The 18,368-nt window shown below is 42.2% G+C and overlaps 3 protein-coding genes across 5 annotated transcripts in view; all 3 read right to left on the bottom strand.

Annotated features, from left to right (window-relative positions):
• Positions 1-630: 630 nt before the first annotated feature.
• Positions 631-3,585, bottom strand: rplp0 (ribosomal protein, large, P0). Of its 2 annotated transcripts, XM_078248039.1 has the most exons (8): positions 3,480-3,585; positions 3,071-3,178; positions 2,790-2,965; positions 2,463-2,550; positions 1,551-1,697; positions 1,214-1,399; positions 979-1,119; positions 631-852 (listed from the first exon to the last, which is right to left on the bottom strand). In XM_078248039.1, the coding sequence occupies exons 2-8, from the start codon at positions 3,122-3,124 to the stop codon at positions 700-702; spliced, it is 945 nt and encodes a 314-aa protein (XP_078104165.1). In that variant the 5' UTR covers positions 3,125-3,178; positions 3,480-3,585; the 3' UTR covers positions 631-699. The 2 variants fall into 2 exon arrangements, with proteins under 2 accessions (XP_078104165.1, XP_078104166.1); XM_078248040.1 differs by lacking the exons at positions 3,071-3,178; positions 3,480-3,585 and adding an exon at positions 3,051-3,068.
• Positions 3,586-6,119: 2,534 nt separating this feature from the next.
• LOC144516603 (paxillin-like) overlaps positions 6,120-18,368 on the bottom strand; it is a 32,756-nt gene continuing 20,507 nt past the window's right edge. For both annotated transcript variants that reach the window (XM_078248037.1, XM_078248038.1), the window contains exons 7-11: positions 11,374-11,532; positions 10,534-10,707; positions 9,155-9,236; positions 8,879-9,027; positions 6,120-8,788 (exon numbers count right to left, since the gene is read on the bottom strand). In XM_078248037.1, coding sequence (XP_078104163.1) covers positions 8,522-8,788; positions 8,879-9,027; positions 9,155-9,236; positions 10,534-10,707; positions 11,374-11,532 — 831 coding nt within the window. In that variant the 3' untranslated portion in view covers positions 6,120-8,521. The remainder of the gene's footprint in view (positions 8,789-8,878; positions 9,028-9,154; positions 9,237-10,533; positions 10,708-11,373; positions 11,533-18,368) is intronic.
• Positions 11,539-18,365, bottom strand: LOC144516605 (uncharacterized). Its single transcript, XM_078248041.1, has 2 exons — positions 13,386-18,365; positions 11,539-13,066 (listed from the first exon to the last, which is right to left on the bottom strand). Exons 1-2 carry the CDS (start codon positions 13,710-13,712, stop codon positions 12,653-12,655), a joined length of 741 nt encoding a protein of 246 aa, XP_078104167.1. The 5' UTR covers positions 13,713-18,365; the 3' UTR covers positions 11,539-12,652.

The following is an 18,368-nucleotide window of genomic DNA, read 5'->3' as shown; positions in this document are numbered from 1 at the left end:
TGCATTCGCTTTGCGAACGGCTATAACCGCACTATGTCGGGTTGCCAGATCGGGTAAGACATCTGTAGTTCGAATGACAGCGGTAATGGACAATTCCGCTTCCAACCTGTAGGGGGTTGGAAGAGGAAAAGTGCTTTGTTGCTTTAAAGTAGTGTCATGCATTGAAACCAGTTCAGTGCTACAGCACAGCCAAAACGTAGAGCCCAACGCCGACTGTTCCGATACATTAAGATTAGAGACAGGAGGCCACAAAATATTGCCAATTAAATTCCTAGCATGTACGTTAGCTGCTGGCATTTCATTTTGCTACAAATGTCCAGTTATAGAACTAAAGACCCGCCTTCCATTTCACTGTAGGGTTTTATTTTGAAGGCCGATAGCCAAAACCCGAGTCTTGCGCTTGGTCAGGGTCATACCAATTTCCACCAAGACTCAAGAAACTGAATTCACTGGATTAAAGAACCGTTTTGAGCATCCGTTTATTAACCAGCAAACCCTGTGCAAATCAGATCACAAGTACTTCATATTTTCTACCCACTAAAAGTCAGCATATGACCATGGAGCACAGCATTCAGCTGAATGTTTCTCTAGAAGCAAGCTTCCCTTTAAGCAAAATAAATTCCCACAAGGTTGATGGATCTTAGAGACTTTATTGAATCATGACGTTATTTGACATCTGGTTTGTTCGCTGTATTTTTATTAGTCGAACAGACCGAAGCCCATGTCATCATCGGATTCCTCAGACTCTTCCTTGACCTCCTCCTTAGCAGCTGGTGCTGCAGCAGTCTCAGCAGCTGCTGCAGGTGCTGCAACAGCTACAAAAGCAGATGGATCAGCCAGGAAGGCCTTGACCTGCAAGGAGAAAGGTAAGTTAGTTTCCATTTACACCTAGCGATTCTCTTGTCATACAAGACCAAATCAAAGATTAATGCCTATTCTATATATTAATGGGGACAAATACTAATTTGATGTACACACCTTGTCTGCCAGGGGGAAGGAGTAGTCTGTCTCCACAGCAACAGCCAGTACTCTCTTGTAGCCATTGATGATTGTGTGGGGGACAGAGGCCAAAGTGGGGTAGCCAATCTCCAGACACACACTGGCGATGTTCCTCACACCCTAAACATCACAATATAGTGAACAAAATATATCAGGTATGCATTTCAAACAATTTAGTTGCAAGGATTTCTTTTATAGAAGAACAGCATCTCACCTCCAGGAACCTGGCATGCAGACAAGCCTCTGTAATGTCGAGCACCTCAGGACTGTAAACACTGCCATTGTCATACACCTGCTGGATGTTGAGTCCGTAGGAGAAGGGCGAGATGTTCAGCATGTTGAGGAGTGTGGCCTCGCTGGCACCAACCTTGTCGCCAGTCTTGATCAAACCGACGTCACTCTAGGGACATAAAAATTAAATGTTACTGATGCAAACATTTTGATGTACATTCCGTTTGGTTTGACGGACATGCGTTTCATTTAAGACTGGGACATTTGGCGTAATTATACAGTGTAATTCCAACTATCAGTATTGTAGTTTTCAAACGCACCAAGATTTCAATGGTTCCTCTGGAGATCTTAGTGGTGATACCCAAAGCCTGGAAGAAAGAAGTCTTCTCAGGACCCAGACCAGTGTTCTGGGCTGGCACAACCACATCACAAGGGGCGATGGCACCAGCACGGGCAGCTGCAGGTACCTGTGGTCGAGAGTTTGTTTAGTATGCTACTTTAAGGCCAAGTTTGTTTTAAGCATAGTTGTCTGAGGCTTAACATAGTTTCTAAATAAGTGTCTGAAACCTTACGTGCCTGGCAGTCGAGGGATACTGACTGACAGGTATAGCGAGGAGACCGTTACTGTTTGCAGGGGGAACGACAAAGCAGCACCACACAAGCTGCATTGTAACTTATCCTGCACAAACCTAGGTTTCTCTCACGGTGTTGCCGATTGCCAATGCACATGACATTTTTCCACATTGCAAGTTATTTGCTAGCACAACTGCTGAACATAGACTACATTTATGGTTTGTAATTTTGTTTTAATGCCTGAATAAACCGTTGGAGATTAGGTACACTGTTAAAACTAAAAAGGTACAATAGCTCTGCAATAACCACCTCGTGATGGTAGTTTTGCTTTAGTAAGGTGCTAGCTCAAATGTGTGGTCATTTCAGGCAGTACTTTATACTGTTGATATTACTGAGGGTTTCAGCCATTGCATTTCCATCAGTAAGGAAACAACTTTTAGCACAATTCATACAACTAAACTGCATTAGTTTTAGCTAGGTGTACGTAATGGCATGACACCCTCATTTACATCTATACAAATGCATTTCTATTAAGTCATGCTTCACAAAAATTACTTTTGGTGGCCATCTAGAGCCAAGAGTTGTGTGGGCGTACAACTGAATGAATATTTTAAGTGCTAGTATCTGTGCCACACTTCATATTTCTGAGGACTTATTACCTTGTTGGCCAGCAGCAGGTCCCTGATCTCAGCCAGATCCTCCTTGGTGAAGACAAAACCCACATTTCCTTTAATGTGAGGCAGTAGCCTGTCAAAATCATTAAAATACCCGTTAAATTTGAGCAGATTTGACATTTCTTTTTTTTTTTAGAGGAAAAAAAAATCGTCACATGTCTGAAACCTTGCGTCCCTGGTTGTCAGGGGGATGTAGACAGACAGGGATAGCTGGAAACAGTTTATTGTTTGCAGGGGGAACGACAAAGCAGTACTACACAGGCTGCATTGTAACTTATCCTGCTAATAACAAAAGTAGAATAGTAAACTCACTTCTCCAAGGCAGGATTGTTCTCCAGGTGGCCACGAATGGCTTTGCGCATCATGGTGTTCTTGCCCATCAGCACCACGGCCTTGCCACGCAGAGACAGACGGATGGTCTGCATCTGCTTGGATCCCACATTGTCTGCACCCACAATGAAGCATTTTGGAAAGTCATCCAGAAGTTGCTACAAATAGACGAATTTTAAATTATATACATTCATATTTACAGTATAGAAGTAGATGTATTAGATTGTGTAAATATAAACTTACATAAGTCAAGTCCTACTTACGATGATTTTCATAAAATAGTTGGACTTCCACGTGGCCCTGTCTTCCCTGGGCATCTTTGCAGTGCTTCCAAGGATCGCTTAACAGCTGGTTTAAAGACAAGGTAATACCTGCATCCAAATAATGAAAACGTTAATATATGCGCTTTATAAAACATAAAGACACTATGCATGGTACACCCTGAAATGTGCTCGACAGCTAGCTAGCGATAGCTAAAATTAGCCGGCTAACAGCAAGCTAGCAATATTTTAACAGGCCGCGCTACGTCAAGTCACATCGTCGCACTTTTACACAACAAAAAACGTATCTCTAGGTGTTATAAGATAATCTTATGAAGCTTAAAATACTATATGGCGTAATTTTACCAAATATAGAGTTCACCGTTTTTTGAAAGAGAGCGAAAATCTTTACCTGACACTAGAGGGTCGCGTGAAAGAAAGAGGAACAGGAATGGCCGCGAGAAGGATATATACCAAACAATGACCAATCACAATCGAGTCATGGGCGTCAGCTGAACACGCATTGGATGGATGCTGTGTCAATCACCTATAACCACATTACCACCAATAAAAGGAATCCCATTACAACCTACCAACGCTTCCGTTTCGACTTTACAAGCGTGGTGTAATAAAGAATGATGTTTCTGCCTTTCGAACAGGACTAATCTCGCAAAATTAGCTAGTTAGTTAGCCCACTAGCTAACATATCCGATAGCAGAGCAAAACAATGGTACATACGGCTCTACAGCTTCCGTCAGAGGTCTGGAACCACGTGTTTGGGTATCTTTCAGCGGCAGACAAGTTTAGCGTCCGGACATCCTGCAAGTATTTCAAAAAACTTGTTGACCACGGTTCTCTTTGGAAAGACTGGTCAGTAGTTCTGGGTTTTGAAAATGGCTCTTACAACAGTCAATTCTGGGCCACTCTTCGCCGCAGAAAAGTCACAAGTGTGGTGATAAGGAGCACCAAAGCTAAGGTCTGGAAACAGCTTGCCCTGTCCCTTCCTACTCTAACCACAGTGGTAATAGACCAAAGCTCCCAAACAAGCCTAGACTGCTTAAAGGACTTCACAAATTTGAAGCGTCTGGCTATTAGAAGCAGTCGCATCTCTCTTTTGCTAGATGCTTCCACAGTGTATCAACCCCAGCAGCTGACTCACCTTAGCATGTGTGATGTTACATTTCCCACTTCAGCCATGGGAAGCTTTATTTCTGCTGTCTCACAGTTTCCAAATCTTACGTCTCTGGTCTGTCATCGGATGGGAATATTTGAAGAAACAATTTGGATGGTTCACTCCATACTTACCTGTCTGCGTAAGCTGAAACATCTCTCGGTGTCCATTGTGCATACACTGTGCGCCTTTCACAATATTTCCAGACCCAACCCAAGCCCCTTTGGAGAAGCTGGTGGTGCACCATTCTTATCCAGTTTGGAACTTATTGACTGCATGGATCATTCATTACCAGAAGATGCAATGAGACTGATGCCTGGCCTTAAGAGGCTTTCTGTTTTCTACAAGAGTTCACATAAGGAGATGCCAGAAAGATGGCCATCACCTGATGGCTGTCACCTGAAAACATGGCTGAGTGACCTCCCTCAACTGTCAACCTTGGTCGTTGTCAAGGGCCCACCTGTTAAGAAGTATGTCACCTCCATTCCAGCCACATTGACCAGTCTCACACTGTGTGTTGCAGGGTTGTCCTTAGAGGACATGGAAGCTGTGTCAGTGCAGGTACCAAATCTCCTGCACTTTCACATAGACCCCTGGCCCTCACATTTGGGAGCTCACACAGCTCAAATCCCACACCTTTTTCCAAAGCTCAAAGGTCTCAAACTTCGCCATGAACATGTACCAGAGAGAGACTTCTTACACCTTCACCAGCTGCTGGACCTGGAATACTTGGAGATTCTGGATATGCGCCCGCAACTCTCTGAGCTTATAGGCAAGCTCCAAGCTCTCACAGAGTACAGACTTCAGGTCACAACCTCTCCTCACAGGAGAGATGTGTTGTCTTGTCCTTGTGTTTGTCAGGTGTATTGATTGAGTCCTTTTTCCCAGTCCAGTCAGATTGTTGCCATATTGTTGTTTGAACTTGTCGGGATCAAAATAAAGGTGCCGTAGGTAGGATTGCAAAGATCCAGGACTTAGCAAAAAAATGTGAACATCGAAACCTTCTCAGTCCCTCCCCCCCCTTTCTGCTAAAACCCAAAACTATCTCCTAAGCCCCTCCCCCCGCGAGGGAGGGAGAATGAATGTGTGTGCAGTGATTGACACACAGTTAGACACCCCCCCTGGCCCTGATTGGTGCATCTGAACAGGGAGCGGTGGATTTTTGCAAATCACACTACAGGCACCAGTAGGTGGTGTCAGAGGAGCCTGATTTTTTTTTTTTATAAATGACCTGCTTCATGTAGTTCTACTGGAACATAGGGTCAGTTTCAGCAAATAGGACAGAAAGTTAGTTTTATAAGTCTTACCTACTGCACCTTTTAATGTCTGGGGTCTGTCTTTTTTATATTTAAAATGTATTTCCATAATCTGTAATGCTACCCACTGTTAACGTAAACCAATGGTTCCCAAGCTGGGGGTCAACCGCTTACAAGGGGTCACAAAACAAATGTTTTCAGTCTAATCTTTGTTTTCCTTGTGAATTACTTTTACTTTATCAAGTAAGCATCCCTTTGTTGTAAGGTATCATAAGCCAAAAGGTTGTGATCCAACAGCAATGCTGTACTAAACTCTGTACATAAAACGTCCTGTGTTTGACTTTTTTTTACATTTTTTAAATGTGTACATAAACATTTCAGATGTTTGGAGTCATTTTCTTATGAATCACACTCGGGCAAAGGTCATATTCTGTTCATTTCACTCATAACCGCAATTATGTTTTTTTTTGTTTTTTTTTAAATGAACCGGATTACTTCCAGTGAAGTTTTTTTCATATTTCATGAAAATCTTGTGTGCCAAAGATCTGGTTTAATGCAAAACATTGAAAAAGGTAATGGTATGGGTGAAAACAGAGACAACAAAATCACCTTTCAGACAAAACAATGCCAGAAATAGTTATTTTATTTGCAGCAGTTATAATAATCAGTCAGTAATCAGGACCCACATACACCCCACCCACACAGTCAGTCAAATTTGTGGCTCATGAAAAAATTCAAATGGTAAAACATCACATGAATGTCTCCATTTACAAAGCCAAAAGTTCAGGTTATCTCATTAACAGTAAAAGGCTTTGATTTTTTATTTTTTTTTTATGAATTCTTTGACAGAAGCAAAAACTATAAGGCAATATACTGTAAGCAGATAAATATACATGGGGCAAAATGAAGTCACATCTGTTCATTTACCCCTGCTACTTCCTGTAAATCTGAAGTGTACACTATACTGTCTGCTGAATAACTCGGTACAGGCGGTTTCTCCTGGGCTTGTCTATTACAGTGTACTTTTGGGTGTTCGGAGTTAAGATGCACCACAGCAGACGAAGCCTCTCCTAGAGTCAAATCACAGGAAAAAGTTGAGAACTCCACAGTGTATAAGACCTTATTGCATTGACACATTTGGCACAGAAGCAAACATTTTCTCAAAGTAAAAACAATGTGGATACTGCGTATTCACTAGGTGCACACATAGTGATCAAATTAAAGACAAGCAATAGTGTCAAATCAAAAATCACTCGTCTCATATGTGACAAAACAGAGCTACAAGTAAAATAAAGTTGAAATGAGTCATTACATAAATGAGGCTAGATGCTTGGCCCTGGCTTGGTGTTGTATACTGATTCCTGACCAGCTAACACCAACATCCAGCTTCCATCAGTGAGCCAAGTGCTGATATCAACTCAGACAGCAGGATCATAGCTTATGACTCATAATGAAAATAAAGAGGGTACGTGTTGTGTGTGAGAACATGATCAACTATTGTTAGCCTACATGTCATTAGAGCCAGCTCTTTGCATATCAGTGTGAGCCCAAACAGCTCAAAAATATATATATTTCCATCAAACAGCGACAAAACACAGTTCAGTCACAAAGTCGAGCATATTACAGGTGTACAAATTTAGATTCTGATTGTAACAGCAACTGGCAGCTAGTGCTGATAAAACTCCACATAAAAGAAAGCATGCTTCTAATCCAAAAGCACAACCATATTTTAAATGTCGCACCAGCCTTATTAATAGATTAAATACAGTGAAATATTCACAATAGTAGCAATAGTAAAATATGAGAAAGATGTTAAACTGAAGCATTTGTTCTGAATTTAATTCTTCTGAATGTATTCTGTGTGGGTAAATACAGCAGGAACATCTCCACTTTTAATCTGGAGTAAAGACAATCAACTTTGTTTTGGCTTGTTTTAAATTGCACCATGAATTCAACATTAATAACCATAGTACATATGTTATTCTTAAAGACCTACTTTTTGTCATCATCAATCGCAACCGTTTCATTTTATTTCAACATTATTAATGTAAAATGACACAGTACACACTTTGCAGTAGGAAAGTAAAAATGAAGTTCCAAGTTGCTACAAAAGTTCAATATAGTGACTTTCTAAAGTTTGATTTCACTCCCAATGGGAAATAATCAACGTACAAGAGCAGAAATGTGAGTGTAATGTTTGGTGAAACTGAGAAAACATCTGGGTTTATTTTCATAGTAAAATAGTAAAAAAATAAGGACTAGCTAATATCTTGGAGACACCTGTAAAATGCACTTTAAGACGGTCTCATCAAGAGATCTGTGGTTGGAGTGTGCAGAGTTTGAACTGGTATTTTAAAGAAGGAGAAGTTCTGTGTGTGTGTGTGTGTGTGTGTGTGTGTGTGTGTGTGTGTGTGTATCTGTCTGTATGAATGTACATATGTCATGGTTATTTTTAAAGTTTCCAAAGCTACAAAAATACATACTTTTCATAGATTATTCCAACACACATTGGCCAAGCACTATGTATTCAACACTCAACATATTCTAAAACTGTTTAAGTCAATGGTCCATGCAATCAAGCAGCTGTCTCATATCTGCATAAAACCAACATAGGGTGTTAGGTCTTGCCCTGCTTTGGGGGAATTAAATCATTTACAAATAAAGGCTCTGAGGACGCCCATATGCTCACATATGCACACACACATGGGTAAATTAGCGTGTTTTCTTTGCTGCACACAGGAGAAAAACTCTAAATGAAAATCTCTTTGGGCTCTGTTAAAAATGTCTTCAGCAAAAGTATGAAATGCCAAGCCTGAGAGGTTGGACAGCCAGGGAAGGGTCAATAGAAGAAGACATTTCTCACCCTAATGATGTGATTCACTAGCACACCAACGCCCTCATTCTCAAAAACTACTTCACTGACTCATACATGCTAGACATGTGAGTGCACACACATCCGTGCATTCAGACATGTAAATAAATGTGTAGAGGCGCGTGCACACACACATTTATACACAATCACACAGTCTAACTGAAGAGTTTAACAAAGCAGCCCTGGCAGTAGGGCTTGTCATTCTGCTCCTTGAAGGTGCCTTTGTTAAGCTGCTTGAGGCAGAAGGCGCACACAAAGTGCTCTGGGTGGAACTTCTTGCCCATTGCGGTGATGCAGCGACCGGTAATGGGCTTCTGGCAGCCGGAGCACAGCGAGCCACGCCGCTCATGGTAGTGCGCCTCACAGTACGGCTGGCCCTCGTGGTCAAAGAAGCTGCCGTTTATGAATGGGGTGAAGCACTCCTGGAAAATCACAAGATATGAGGGAGAAGTTATGATGATGGGTTAACACAAAAATGGCCAAATTCGTTAAAGATATGTCAAGTGACTCACCCTGCAGACGAAGCATTCAGGGTGCCAGAGTGAATTGAGAGCAGAGATGTAGTTCTCCAGGATGGCACGGGCACAGCCACCACATTTAGGGGCAAACATGTCAAAGTAGTCCTTCCTGCAGAACGCCTTTCCATCCTTCTCATGGAAACCTAGAGGGCAGCAAAGAGACACAGAGACGCATTCTAGTAGCCTATGCTTCTTTTAATATTAAAAATTCAACATTGCTCTTTTTCTACACAAACCAGGTGGTGTTATTAATTGATGAGCAGTTGGTACCTTCTGGTCCGAAAAAGGCTCCACACTGGGCACAGAAGAAGTGCTCTGGATGCCAAGTCTTGTCCAAAGCAGTCACTACTCTCTGTGAAACAGGGGAGAAAACAGTGGTCAGTCATTCAATTTCTGCTAAAAGGTGTGACCCATAAACAATCAGGGGAAAAGGTGGTTCCTCATGTTGCTCTAAAAGAAAGCCAACATACAGTATAAGCATGTCTGTCATTATGGGGGACACTAACACATCAGAAAGTCAGAGGCCAGGAGAGGGCAGGCGAAGTCCACAGAGGCAGTGTGGGAGGTGCTGGGAGGCTGTGTATGACTGTTACCGTGTGTTTTCCTGGCATTTCTCAGCAGCTTCAGCTGGAAGCACACTCTTACTGTCCATGTAAAACTACATTTTGAAATATCCACAGCTGCTAAGTTTCCACAGAAGGGCAACAATTACTCACTGTAAACTACATGTCAGAGCACAAGTGATTCTTGGCTTTGCCACCAGGGGATGCAGTGTTAAAAAAAAGAGGGTTTTTGTGAGGGAGGGCAATCTTTAACATTCATTATCTGTATAGATAGATACAGAGCAAATATTACAACAGGGTACAAAACCACTACATGTAAATGAGCATTACAAAGTAAATTTCAAACAAATCAGGTCCAAAATCAAAATACAAATGGAGCAATTCACAAACAACTAAAATGTTTAACACAACTAAACATTTATACAGTCCAGGATTAAAATAATATTTTTTTTTAGAAATTCTAACTTTAGTGGTTCCCTTAGACCTCTAAAAGATACAATACCACCTTCAACCCTGGTAAAAACCCAAAACCAAGGTTGGAATGTAAACCACTGGATGTTCAAAAATGGCTTACTAAAGAAAGAAAGAGAAACATCTGCATTACCACAGGTTAATGTCCACTGTCTACTTCCCTTCCAGTACCTCTGGCACTGTGTGTGTGTGTGTGTGTGTGTGTGTGTGTGTGTGTGTGTGTGTGTGTGCGCGCGTGTGTAAGAACAAAGGCTGAAATCTCTATCACTAGTCACTATGAGGATAAGACTGAGTGCTGACAAGCGAGAGAGGAGAGTAGCATGCACAAGGCAACTAAAGTCCCTTCACTTCTACTGCCTCTAGAACTTAGTGTGTGTGTGTGTGTGTGTGTGTGTGTGTGTGTGTGTGTGTGTGTAACTCTAAATGTCTGCTTAAGAAATAAAGGCATTGTAATAAATGTAGTGATTTTTTTCAAGTAAGGCCTTAATCCATTAAGTTATGAATCAATAAAATCCTTATCCACCCATCCATTGTAAACATGCTTGTGTGTGTGTGTGTGTGTGTGTGTGTGTGTGTGTGTGTGTGTCTTTGTGTGTTAATGCATGCATTACTAACATCCAGTATGGGTCCATTACAGTAGTGGCATCGTGGTGAGAACAGGCTGTGGTAGTCTTTCTCACAGTAAGGCTGCCCCTCACGCTCAAAGAAGTTCCTGGAGCCTATCTCCTCCTGGCAGTGGGTGCACACAAAGTGCTCGGGGTGCCACGTTCTGCCCATGGCAGTCACCACCTGGTGTGGAGAGACACAGTGCATTAAATTGAAATGAGCTTCTGAGGGAAAGACCTGGCTCAGCATAGAAAATCACTGCAGCCTTTCATGCAAGAATCAAAGGGGATAGTGCAAACAGCAGCAGATATCATTGCTCAAGTTTAAAAATGAGAAAATCATATATTCAAAATAATCCCAGTCCCTTTCAGTTGGATCAAGATTCACAGAAATCAACATGTTTGCGCTTCTTTAAACAAAAGTCTCAAAGTAAGTAAGTAAACATAATAAAACAGAATAGAAGCTTCATGTTTCATCTTGCTCCACTTGTTGCCAATTATTTAAGAGCTGAATTATTGACAGATTACCTGGCTTGGACCTTAAGCAATCAGCACAGTTTGAAATATGTGAAACATGAGCCAACACTGCACACCCCAGCCAACTTGGGCAAATACATCTGGAGTGAAATCTTTTTTTCTTAACAACAACAAAAAGCTATGATGATGTTATATAAGCCTATTCAATATCCTAAACGTTTCACTTGGTAATTTGTGTGTATACAATATATACTTGCCATAGAAAAATGTGTGCACATGTAGCTAAAAAGCATAGAAGTTTCCAACTGAAGTCTTCAATGTGTACTGACTTTTCTTTGTAAAAAATTGTTTTTATATGATTCAATGTTATCACCTGTCCAACAATAGGTTTCTTGCAGGCTCCGCAGACACCTTTAGCCACCGTCTGGACTCCGAGTCTGTTGAGGTCAGACTGCAGGCTTCCCAGCATGTTGTCCAGCTTGTTGGCTGGTTTGGGGGGACCCGTGGGAGAAGTCTTTCCCTGGGACTGGATCTGACAAGAGATGAAAGACCAAAGTAGCTTCACTATACCATTCTCTTCATTTTTGCATGATCATTTTTTGGACTTACCTTCTTGTCACATTACATTATTTTGTAAACCTAAAATAATTCTTTCATGTAACTGCCTTTGTAATTATTCGCTCCAATAGTCCATCCCTGGATTGCTGGTAGTACAACAAGTTAACAATCTAGATGGTAGTTAGCTGTCTCTTTCCGGGAGACGGAGAGAACATACAAAGACAAGCCATAGATGTATCAACCGGGACAAAATCTATTCTCATCAACCCTAATCCATGTTTGATTACGCTCTAATATCAATATAGTGTGTGTGAATGTCTGGCTACTGTAATAAAAGCAAACACAGACCTTCTCAGATGGTGTGGTTATTGGAGCTTCATGACTCTTACATTCCACTGAGAGAGAAAATAGCATCTGCGCTCCATGTATTCTCTCTCACACACACAAATTAGACAGCCAGGCATCTCACTGAACCTTCGACCTGAACGCAATTATGCTCTAGCACTCATATCAATCTCCTGCTCTACTAGTCTTCAACAAAACTACGTCAATAAAGTCAATATGGATTCTAAAAGAGGGGATGGTACATGGCATTCAACATGCTGGTTTCTAACCTAGTGGGACCTGTTGACGGAAGTCCTGTGGGAGCTGCTATAATTGTGTTGGTAACTATGCTGTCATGTGGCCGATTAGGTTTCAGTTGCACTGCGATCCTACCATTCCTGCGCATGGTAGGACAGTTAGTGTAACGGGAACATGGGGGGGTTACACGCCTCTTTCCTCTAAGCTCTTAAACTCTCCGTTCCACTCTGAACACACAGCACTTGGAACCGTCAGATGTCAGAATTAGAAAAGGGGCTCAGTCTCTCCAGCCTGAATGTCAGCACCCCTCATAACCTGGACTGACTAGATTTCAGACAAAGCTTTAAAGAGATACCTGTTGCAACATGGCATGAATGAACACCAGGGGTCAAAAACAGAGTCAATGACCAGATGGATTATATACAGTAGTTAACATAAATGCTGGGGTGTTCCAACTACTTGGATTTGAACCAAATAAACCGCAAACACGCTCAAATAAAACAACTCAAAGTTTAGAAGAAAGTGAGAGAAGGATAAAGAAAGGTGATCCGTGCCTGTATTGGTGGGAAGATGGGGTCATACTCGGTCTGACAACCCACTGATACAAAGACCTTGGGAGGGGGAGGTGGCGTGACAGGTTTGGGAGGGGGGCTAGGTGATGGAGGGGGCTGCACAGGGGGAGGCGTGGGCTCCCTAGGGGGAGGAGTAGGTTCCCTAGGGGGAGGAGTAGGTTCCTTGGGGGGAGGAGGGGGAGGTTCTCGAGGAGGGAGAGGTTCTCGTGGAGGGGGAGGGGGAGGGGTCGGAGGCGGAGGAGGTAGCGGTGGAGGAGTATGCTTGACTGGGGGTGGCTTTTTGGGTGCTGGGGGAGATTGCGGAGGGGGGAGGACTTTTCTCTGTGGGGCAGGTGATTCTGGAAGGATGATGATCTGGGGGAAAGAAGGAAACAGCAAAGAGAGCAGTGCAAACACAGGGGTCAGAATGAGGAAAAGGAAATGGTAATAGTAACAAAATTGGCTCAACAAACTAAATTGCTTATAGTGACTGCCAAAGACAAATACAATTTTTATGTTGATATGATGACATAAACAACATATTTTTTTAATATTTGCCAGTTCATTTATTGACCATAGTCCAAAGTAACATAAGCTAACCATCAGAGGGACATCACTTGCTACTTTTGGTTTAATGTGGTCCCAGAGTAGCACTGAATAGCACTGACTCCTGCTGTGCGCCTTGAACGTCTACCTTATCCACAGGTGGCTGGACCCTTTCTTCCCGTGTTCGCTGTGGGTTGGACATGACGATGACTCCCTCTGTCATCCAATCATCTGGCTGTTGCTTACGCTTGCGCTCCACTCGCCCAATTCCCAGTTTCCCCTGTAGCTCCTCAATGAGTCGGTCTTGCGAGTTGCTCTTATTCACAATGACCGGTCCCATTTTACGTCTTAACATTCCCTCCCTGAACATTGGATGCACGTTGGAGGTCTCTTTGGTGCGACGGATAACCGACTTGAGCTGGAGAGTAGATGATATAGGGAGGTGTGGGGTTGTGCCATTCACCACAAAGTCCATGTTGGGTTACAAACACAAGCAGGACAGGCCCAGCACAGGATATTTCATTTAAGTGGCAAAAAAATGCCCAAGCACTAGCAAGAACATACTTTTGTCAAAATGTTCTGGAACTTTTGTCAGGCACTATCCAATCAATCAAATTTGCCTGCAAACGAGAAGCACAGCCTTCCATTCCATTTAAATTGATTCTCTACTGTCAAGTCTACTTAAAACTACTTAGGCATGCTGGATAGCTGAGGTCAAGACAACACAGGTATATCACAAAATGTTTGCACATAAGTCTGCACGTGCCAAAGCAAGGCCAACCATCAAAGTTCTTGAATGTTTTTCAATTACATGTGCACGTTGTTTGTGCATATATGCATTAGCAAAAAAATAAAACATATCCACCCTACTGTCTTTTTTTTTTTGTTGCATCATCCACTGGTTGCGTAAACATGACAGGCCACGCCCTGTGACTTACACAGCAATGTCGACCAAAGCAAGTAGGGGCGTGCGGAAACATATTTTCAGCAAAGCTTTCGACATCTGCCACACAGTCTCTACAAGGAGATTTCTCCCTCAAGCCATTTTGTAGTTGCTTTGCAATGACACCACATGCATCACGCCCAGGGCATGGAATTAACACCCGACCACCCGCCAAATGCGGGTGAATTTTGCAATTGGCGGGTAACACTCAATCTACCTGCCACATTGGCAGGTAGCCAATGAGAATTGAGTGATTCAGACGCGTAACTATCGGTAAGCAGGGGGTCCGCATCACTGGAAGACATTGATTGACAGCCGGGGACCCCTATCGCATTTTCATTACTCACACAATCCCAGCAGTCCCACGTGCAGCCACTGACCAAGTGGGAGTGAGAACGGCTAAAATTAATTTCCTTGTTTCTGTTATGAAGGCAAGATGTGTGTGAATCGAACATCTCACATTTACCAACAAAACGTACAGCGAAAGACCGTGCAAAACATTTCAGACCGTCCTGCCAACATGTATACATTGTAACATCAATGTACGCTGTAACATTTTTTCACTCTAAAGTCAGCAGCTGCTGTTTCAATCTGTCGGCTGTCTGCAGCGGGCGGGGCTGTTGCTCCGTTTCCCTGCGACTGACGCGCACACACAATCACACACGGTGGATGCAGGAAAAAACGCAGATGAGATGTACAGTTTGACCTAAATTGAGGACAGCTACGCTCGTTATTGTAAGTGCAATGATAAGTTAAAGTCCAAGAAGTACTTTATCAAACCGTATGAATGTGTGTCCCAGGCCAGGATATGAAATTAACTAACAATGTAAAGATCAACAAGCCACTGGCAATGACAGATCTGTTCATATTTGATTCATTCAATAAATTATTTTGTGTCTTAAATCCACCAGCCGTTTTCATATTATACCAACATTTGCAGCATCTTGAGCCTTTTTGGTAAGGTTCCTAGGAAATCTCAGCCCAGAGTAATTAATTAATAGTAATAGTTGTAATTATTCTACCCAAAACAAGTTTCCTTTTTATTTATTTTTGTATTTTTAAGAACTATACAAAAAAAAGTCAACTTTTTTGCAACAACTCATGTGTTATGGTGTGCATTCACCGTGTTTTTTGTTGTTGTGGTGCGCATAGGCTACTCCTGATTTTGTCAGTCATCTCATCCCTTATATGCAGTGGCGTAACGAGCCAACACCGGGCCCCTATGCAGGATTATCAAGGCAGGCCCCCCTACTACAGCACGTGATGACGGCGCAATGTCCACGAGTAGGCTACCTTGAATAGGACAGGATAGGATCATAGAGACACAGTAATTCCTGTTTTTCACCTTTTATGAGGCAAAAAAAAAAAAAAACTGGCTGGTAAAAAGTCACTGTGGCAGGTGGATTTGTGGCTGGTGGTCAAAAAAGTTAACTTCATGCCCTGATCACGCCACATAAATGAAGGAATTTCTCTTCATCAATACACTTTGTGTTTTTCTACTTTTGCACACCTCCTTGAGTACTTGCAGGAGCTACTCTCCCAAAATAAGCTTATTTCTGCAACTAGAGATAAACTCTGCTTAAACAATTATCTAACACAGCCATTCTGCCATTATTGTCAGAGAGAATTAATATCTTAGGCCAATGGCTAAATAATAGAAAGACCACATGGGGTACTAAAGCATCTCTAGCTTTTTACCAGCAGCTTATTTTGGGAGAGTCAAGTTGAGTGTCCTACTTGGCCAGAAGCAGATAGTCGCTCGACAGCAGAGGGCTGCTGAGTGGGAAGGTCCAGCGTTGCATCTGGTGTCCCGGGGCAGGTGGAAGGGGTGAAACACTCATCCATCCAGCTGGACTCAGTCATGGGTGTCAGGGTTCCCTCGCGACTGAGATCAGGGTAAATTCCGTCTTCCTCCTCCCAAGACCTGTCTTCATCTCCGAGCATAATGGAAGCAGGTGGCTGGTTCTCACTCGGTTGAGTGTAGTCGGGGGCTAAGAGTTTGTCTAAAGCATCATCTAATAAAGGCTCCCGACACGGCCATGTTAAATCCAGCATTTCACCTCCCTGCTTTTCTGTAAGAGGGGGAAACAGGCTATTTGATGGTACATCGGCAAATGGAACTGGTGAAGCTCTGGGACTGCTGGTGCCGGAAACTGTGTAATTTTTTCTGATGACTGAAGCAGGACTTTTAGGACTTGCAGTTCCACTCTTTGGAACTGTCACTGGACTTAAAATTCTTGGGGGTATTACTGGGCAAGCAGTCATTGGCAATGTTTCAGGACTCTTGGGTATACTTGCTGAACTATAGATATTAGGGACTGTCACAGGGCTTGCAATCTTTGGAACTGGACTTGAAAGTCTTGGAATTGAAACTGGACTAGCACTCTTGGGAACTGTTTCTGGACTCGAATTCTTTGGAACGGTTACTGCACTAGAGAGATTAGGGACTGTCACTGGACTCACACTTTTTGGAACTGGACTTGAAAGCCTTGTATCTGTGACTGGACTAGTGGTCTTTGCAGCTGCTTCTGGACTATGACTTATAGGAACAAGACTGTAGGTTTTAGGGATTTGGCTTGGGTAAGACTGATTTAGATTGGAGCATTTAAGATCAGGTGGACTAGGACTCTTGGCTCTAAGAATGGGACTGGGGTTTATAGACACAGTAACAGGACTAGGGTTCTTGGTAACAACTACTGGACTAAAACTTCTGCCAACAGTAACTGGGCTTAAGCTCTTTCCAAGTGTACTTGAGACTTTACTAGCATTAGTGATTGACATATATGTAGGGCTGTTGACTTCAGCTTGACTAGCAGGCTTTGTGGTACTGGAGATACTGAGGCTCTCCACATGAGAGATCTCAGAGGTGACACTGCTACCATCATCTATCTGTTGGATCTGGGAGTACTGAAGGCTCTTGGATGATGCAATGACTACAGTGGAACCATCTGAAGCTGTAGGGGCTGAACAACCATCTTCATCTATATGGAGTTCCAATGGAAGAGGGGTACAGGAAGGAGTAGTGTAACTAGAAGGTAGAAGAGTATCCACTGAACCAATACTAGGATCTATAGATTGGGAGGTTCGTGGGGAACCAGCTTCCACGGAAGGGTCTACAGCTTCCTGATTCAGAGACAACTGAGAACCAGACTGAATCGGATGCAGTGACGTAATGATCGCAATGTACAAACAAAGACAAGACATAAACAGTGGAAGAGAAAAGAGAAAAAGACCAGGAAAAACACATTGAGAATAAAGGGAATGAACAGAAAAGTTGTCTCACACACAAAGCCAAGCAGGGGCAGAGTTCACTCAATGTCTTCAAGTAATCGTTCCTAAAATACTACAAAAATGTAACTAAAATAAACATTTGTTTATTTGAACAAATTAAGTTTTGATGTTTTACCTCAGACATGCACAATCACTTTTAAAATCTAAAAAAAGTGACCAGAATTAACACTTTTTCAAAAGAAGATAACATTCTAATCTTCGCAATTATTGCTCTGTGTTAATGGGTTTTAATGGGAAATTGTTTTGGATTGCATTATGTTATGTTGTCAACATACTTATGTTGATTTTGCTACGTCAACCCCACAACTTCCTCGGTGAATGCAAGCTGACAAATGCACAGTACAAATGTTGCGCTACATACAAATGTAGCGCAACAAAATCTAAATGTCATCTGGTATACGGTTGTCAAGCGTGACAACTCAAAGTCAATTTGAAATTAAAAGCTGGTTGTCAATTTCTGGTCGGTTCTAAAAATATTTTGTCGGAACAAACAAAAGCTGGTTAAAAATAAAGGAAAGGTTAAAAATAAGAAATAATTCTTTCTTCAGTTGAGGTAAATAAAAGCAGGAGCCACTACATTTATGCCATTGCAACATTTCAAAAGTTTACAGTTCAAAGTCAAATCTATGAAAACAATAGAACAGCAGAACATCCATTTGGAGGAAAACTTCAACATTTCTATTGTGGAACACTCCAGCAGTAGCAATAAATTTGACATTACAAAGCCACAAATATGGAAAAGACACTGAATAAAATTAGTCTAATCCTAGATCCTAGTTTCTACAATGAATTTAACAGTCGTGCAGCACAGTCCTCAACAGTTGCAAAATGCCAACAATAGACATCCTCCATCCAGTATGCAAACGTGATGACCAAAAATCTACCCAATACCATACT

This window comes from Sander vitreus, chromosome 4, assembly GCF_031162955.1.
Source record: "Sander vitreus isolate 19-12246 chromosome 4, sanVit1, whole genome shotgun sequence".
Taxonomy (NCBI): domain Eukaryota; kingdom Metazoa; phylum Chordata; class Actinopteri; order Perciformes; family Percidae; genus Sander; species Sander vitreus.
Note: the sequence above shows the minus strand (reverse complement) of the source record. Positions and strands in the feature narration are given on the sequence as shown.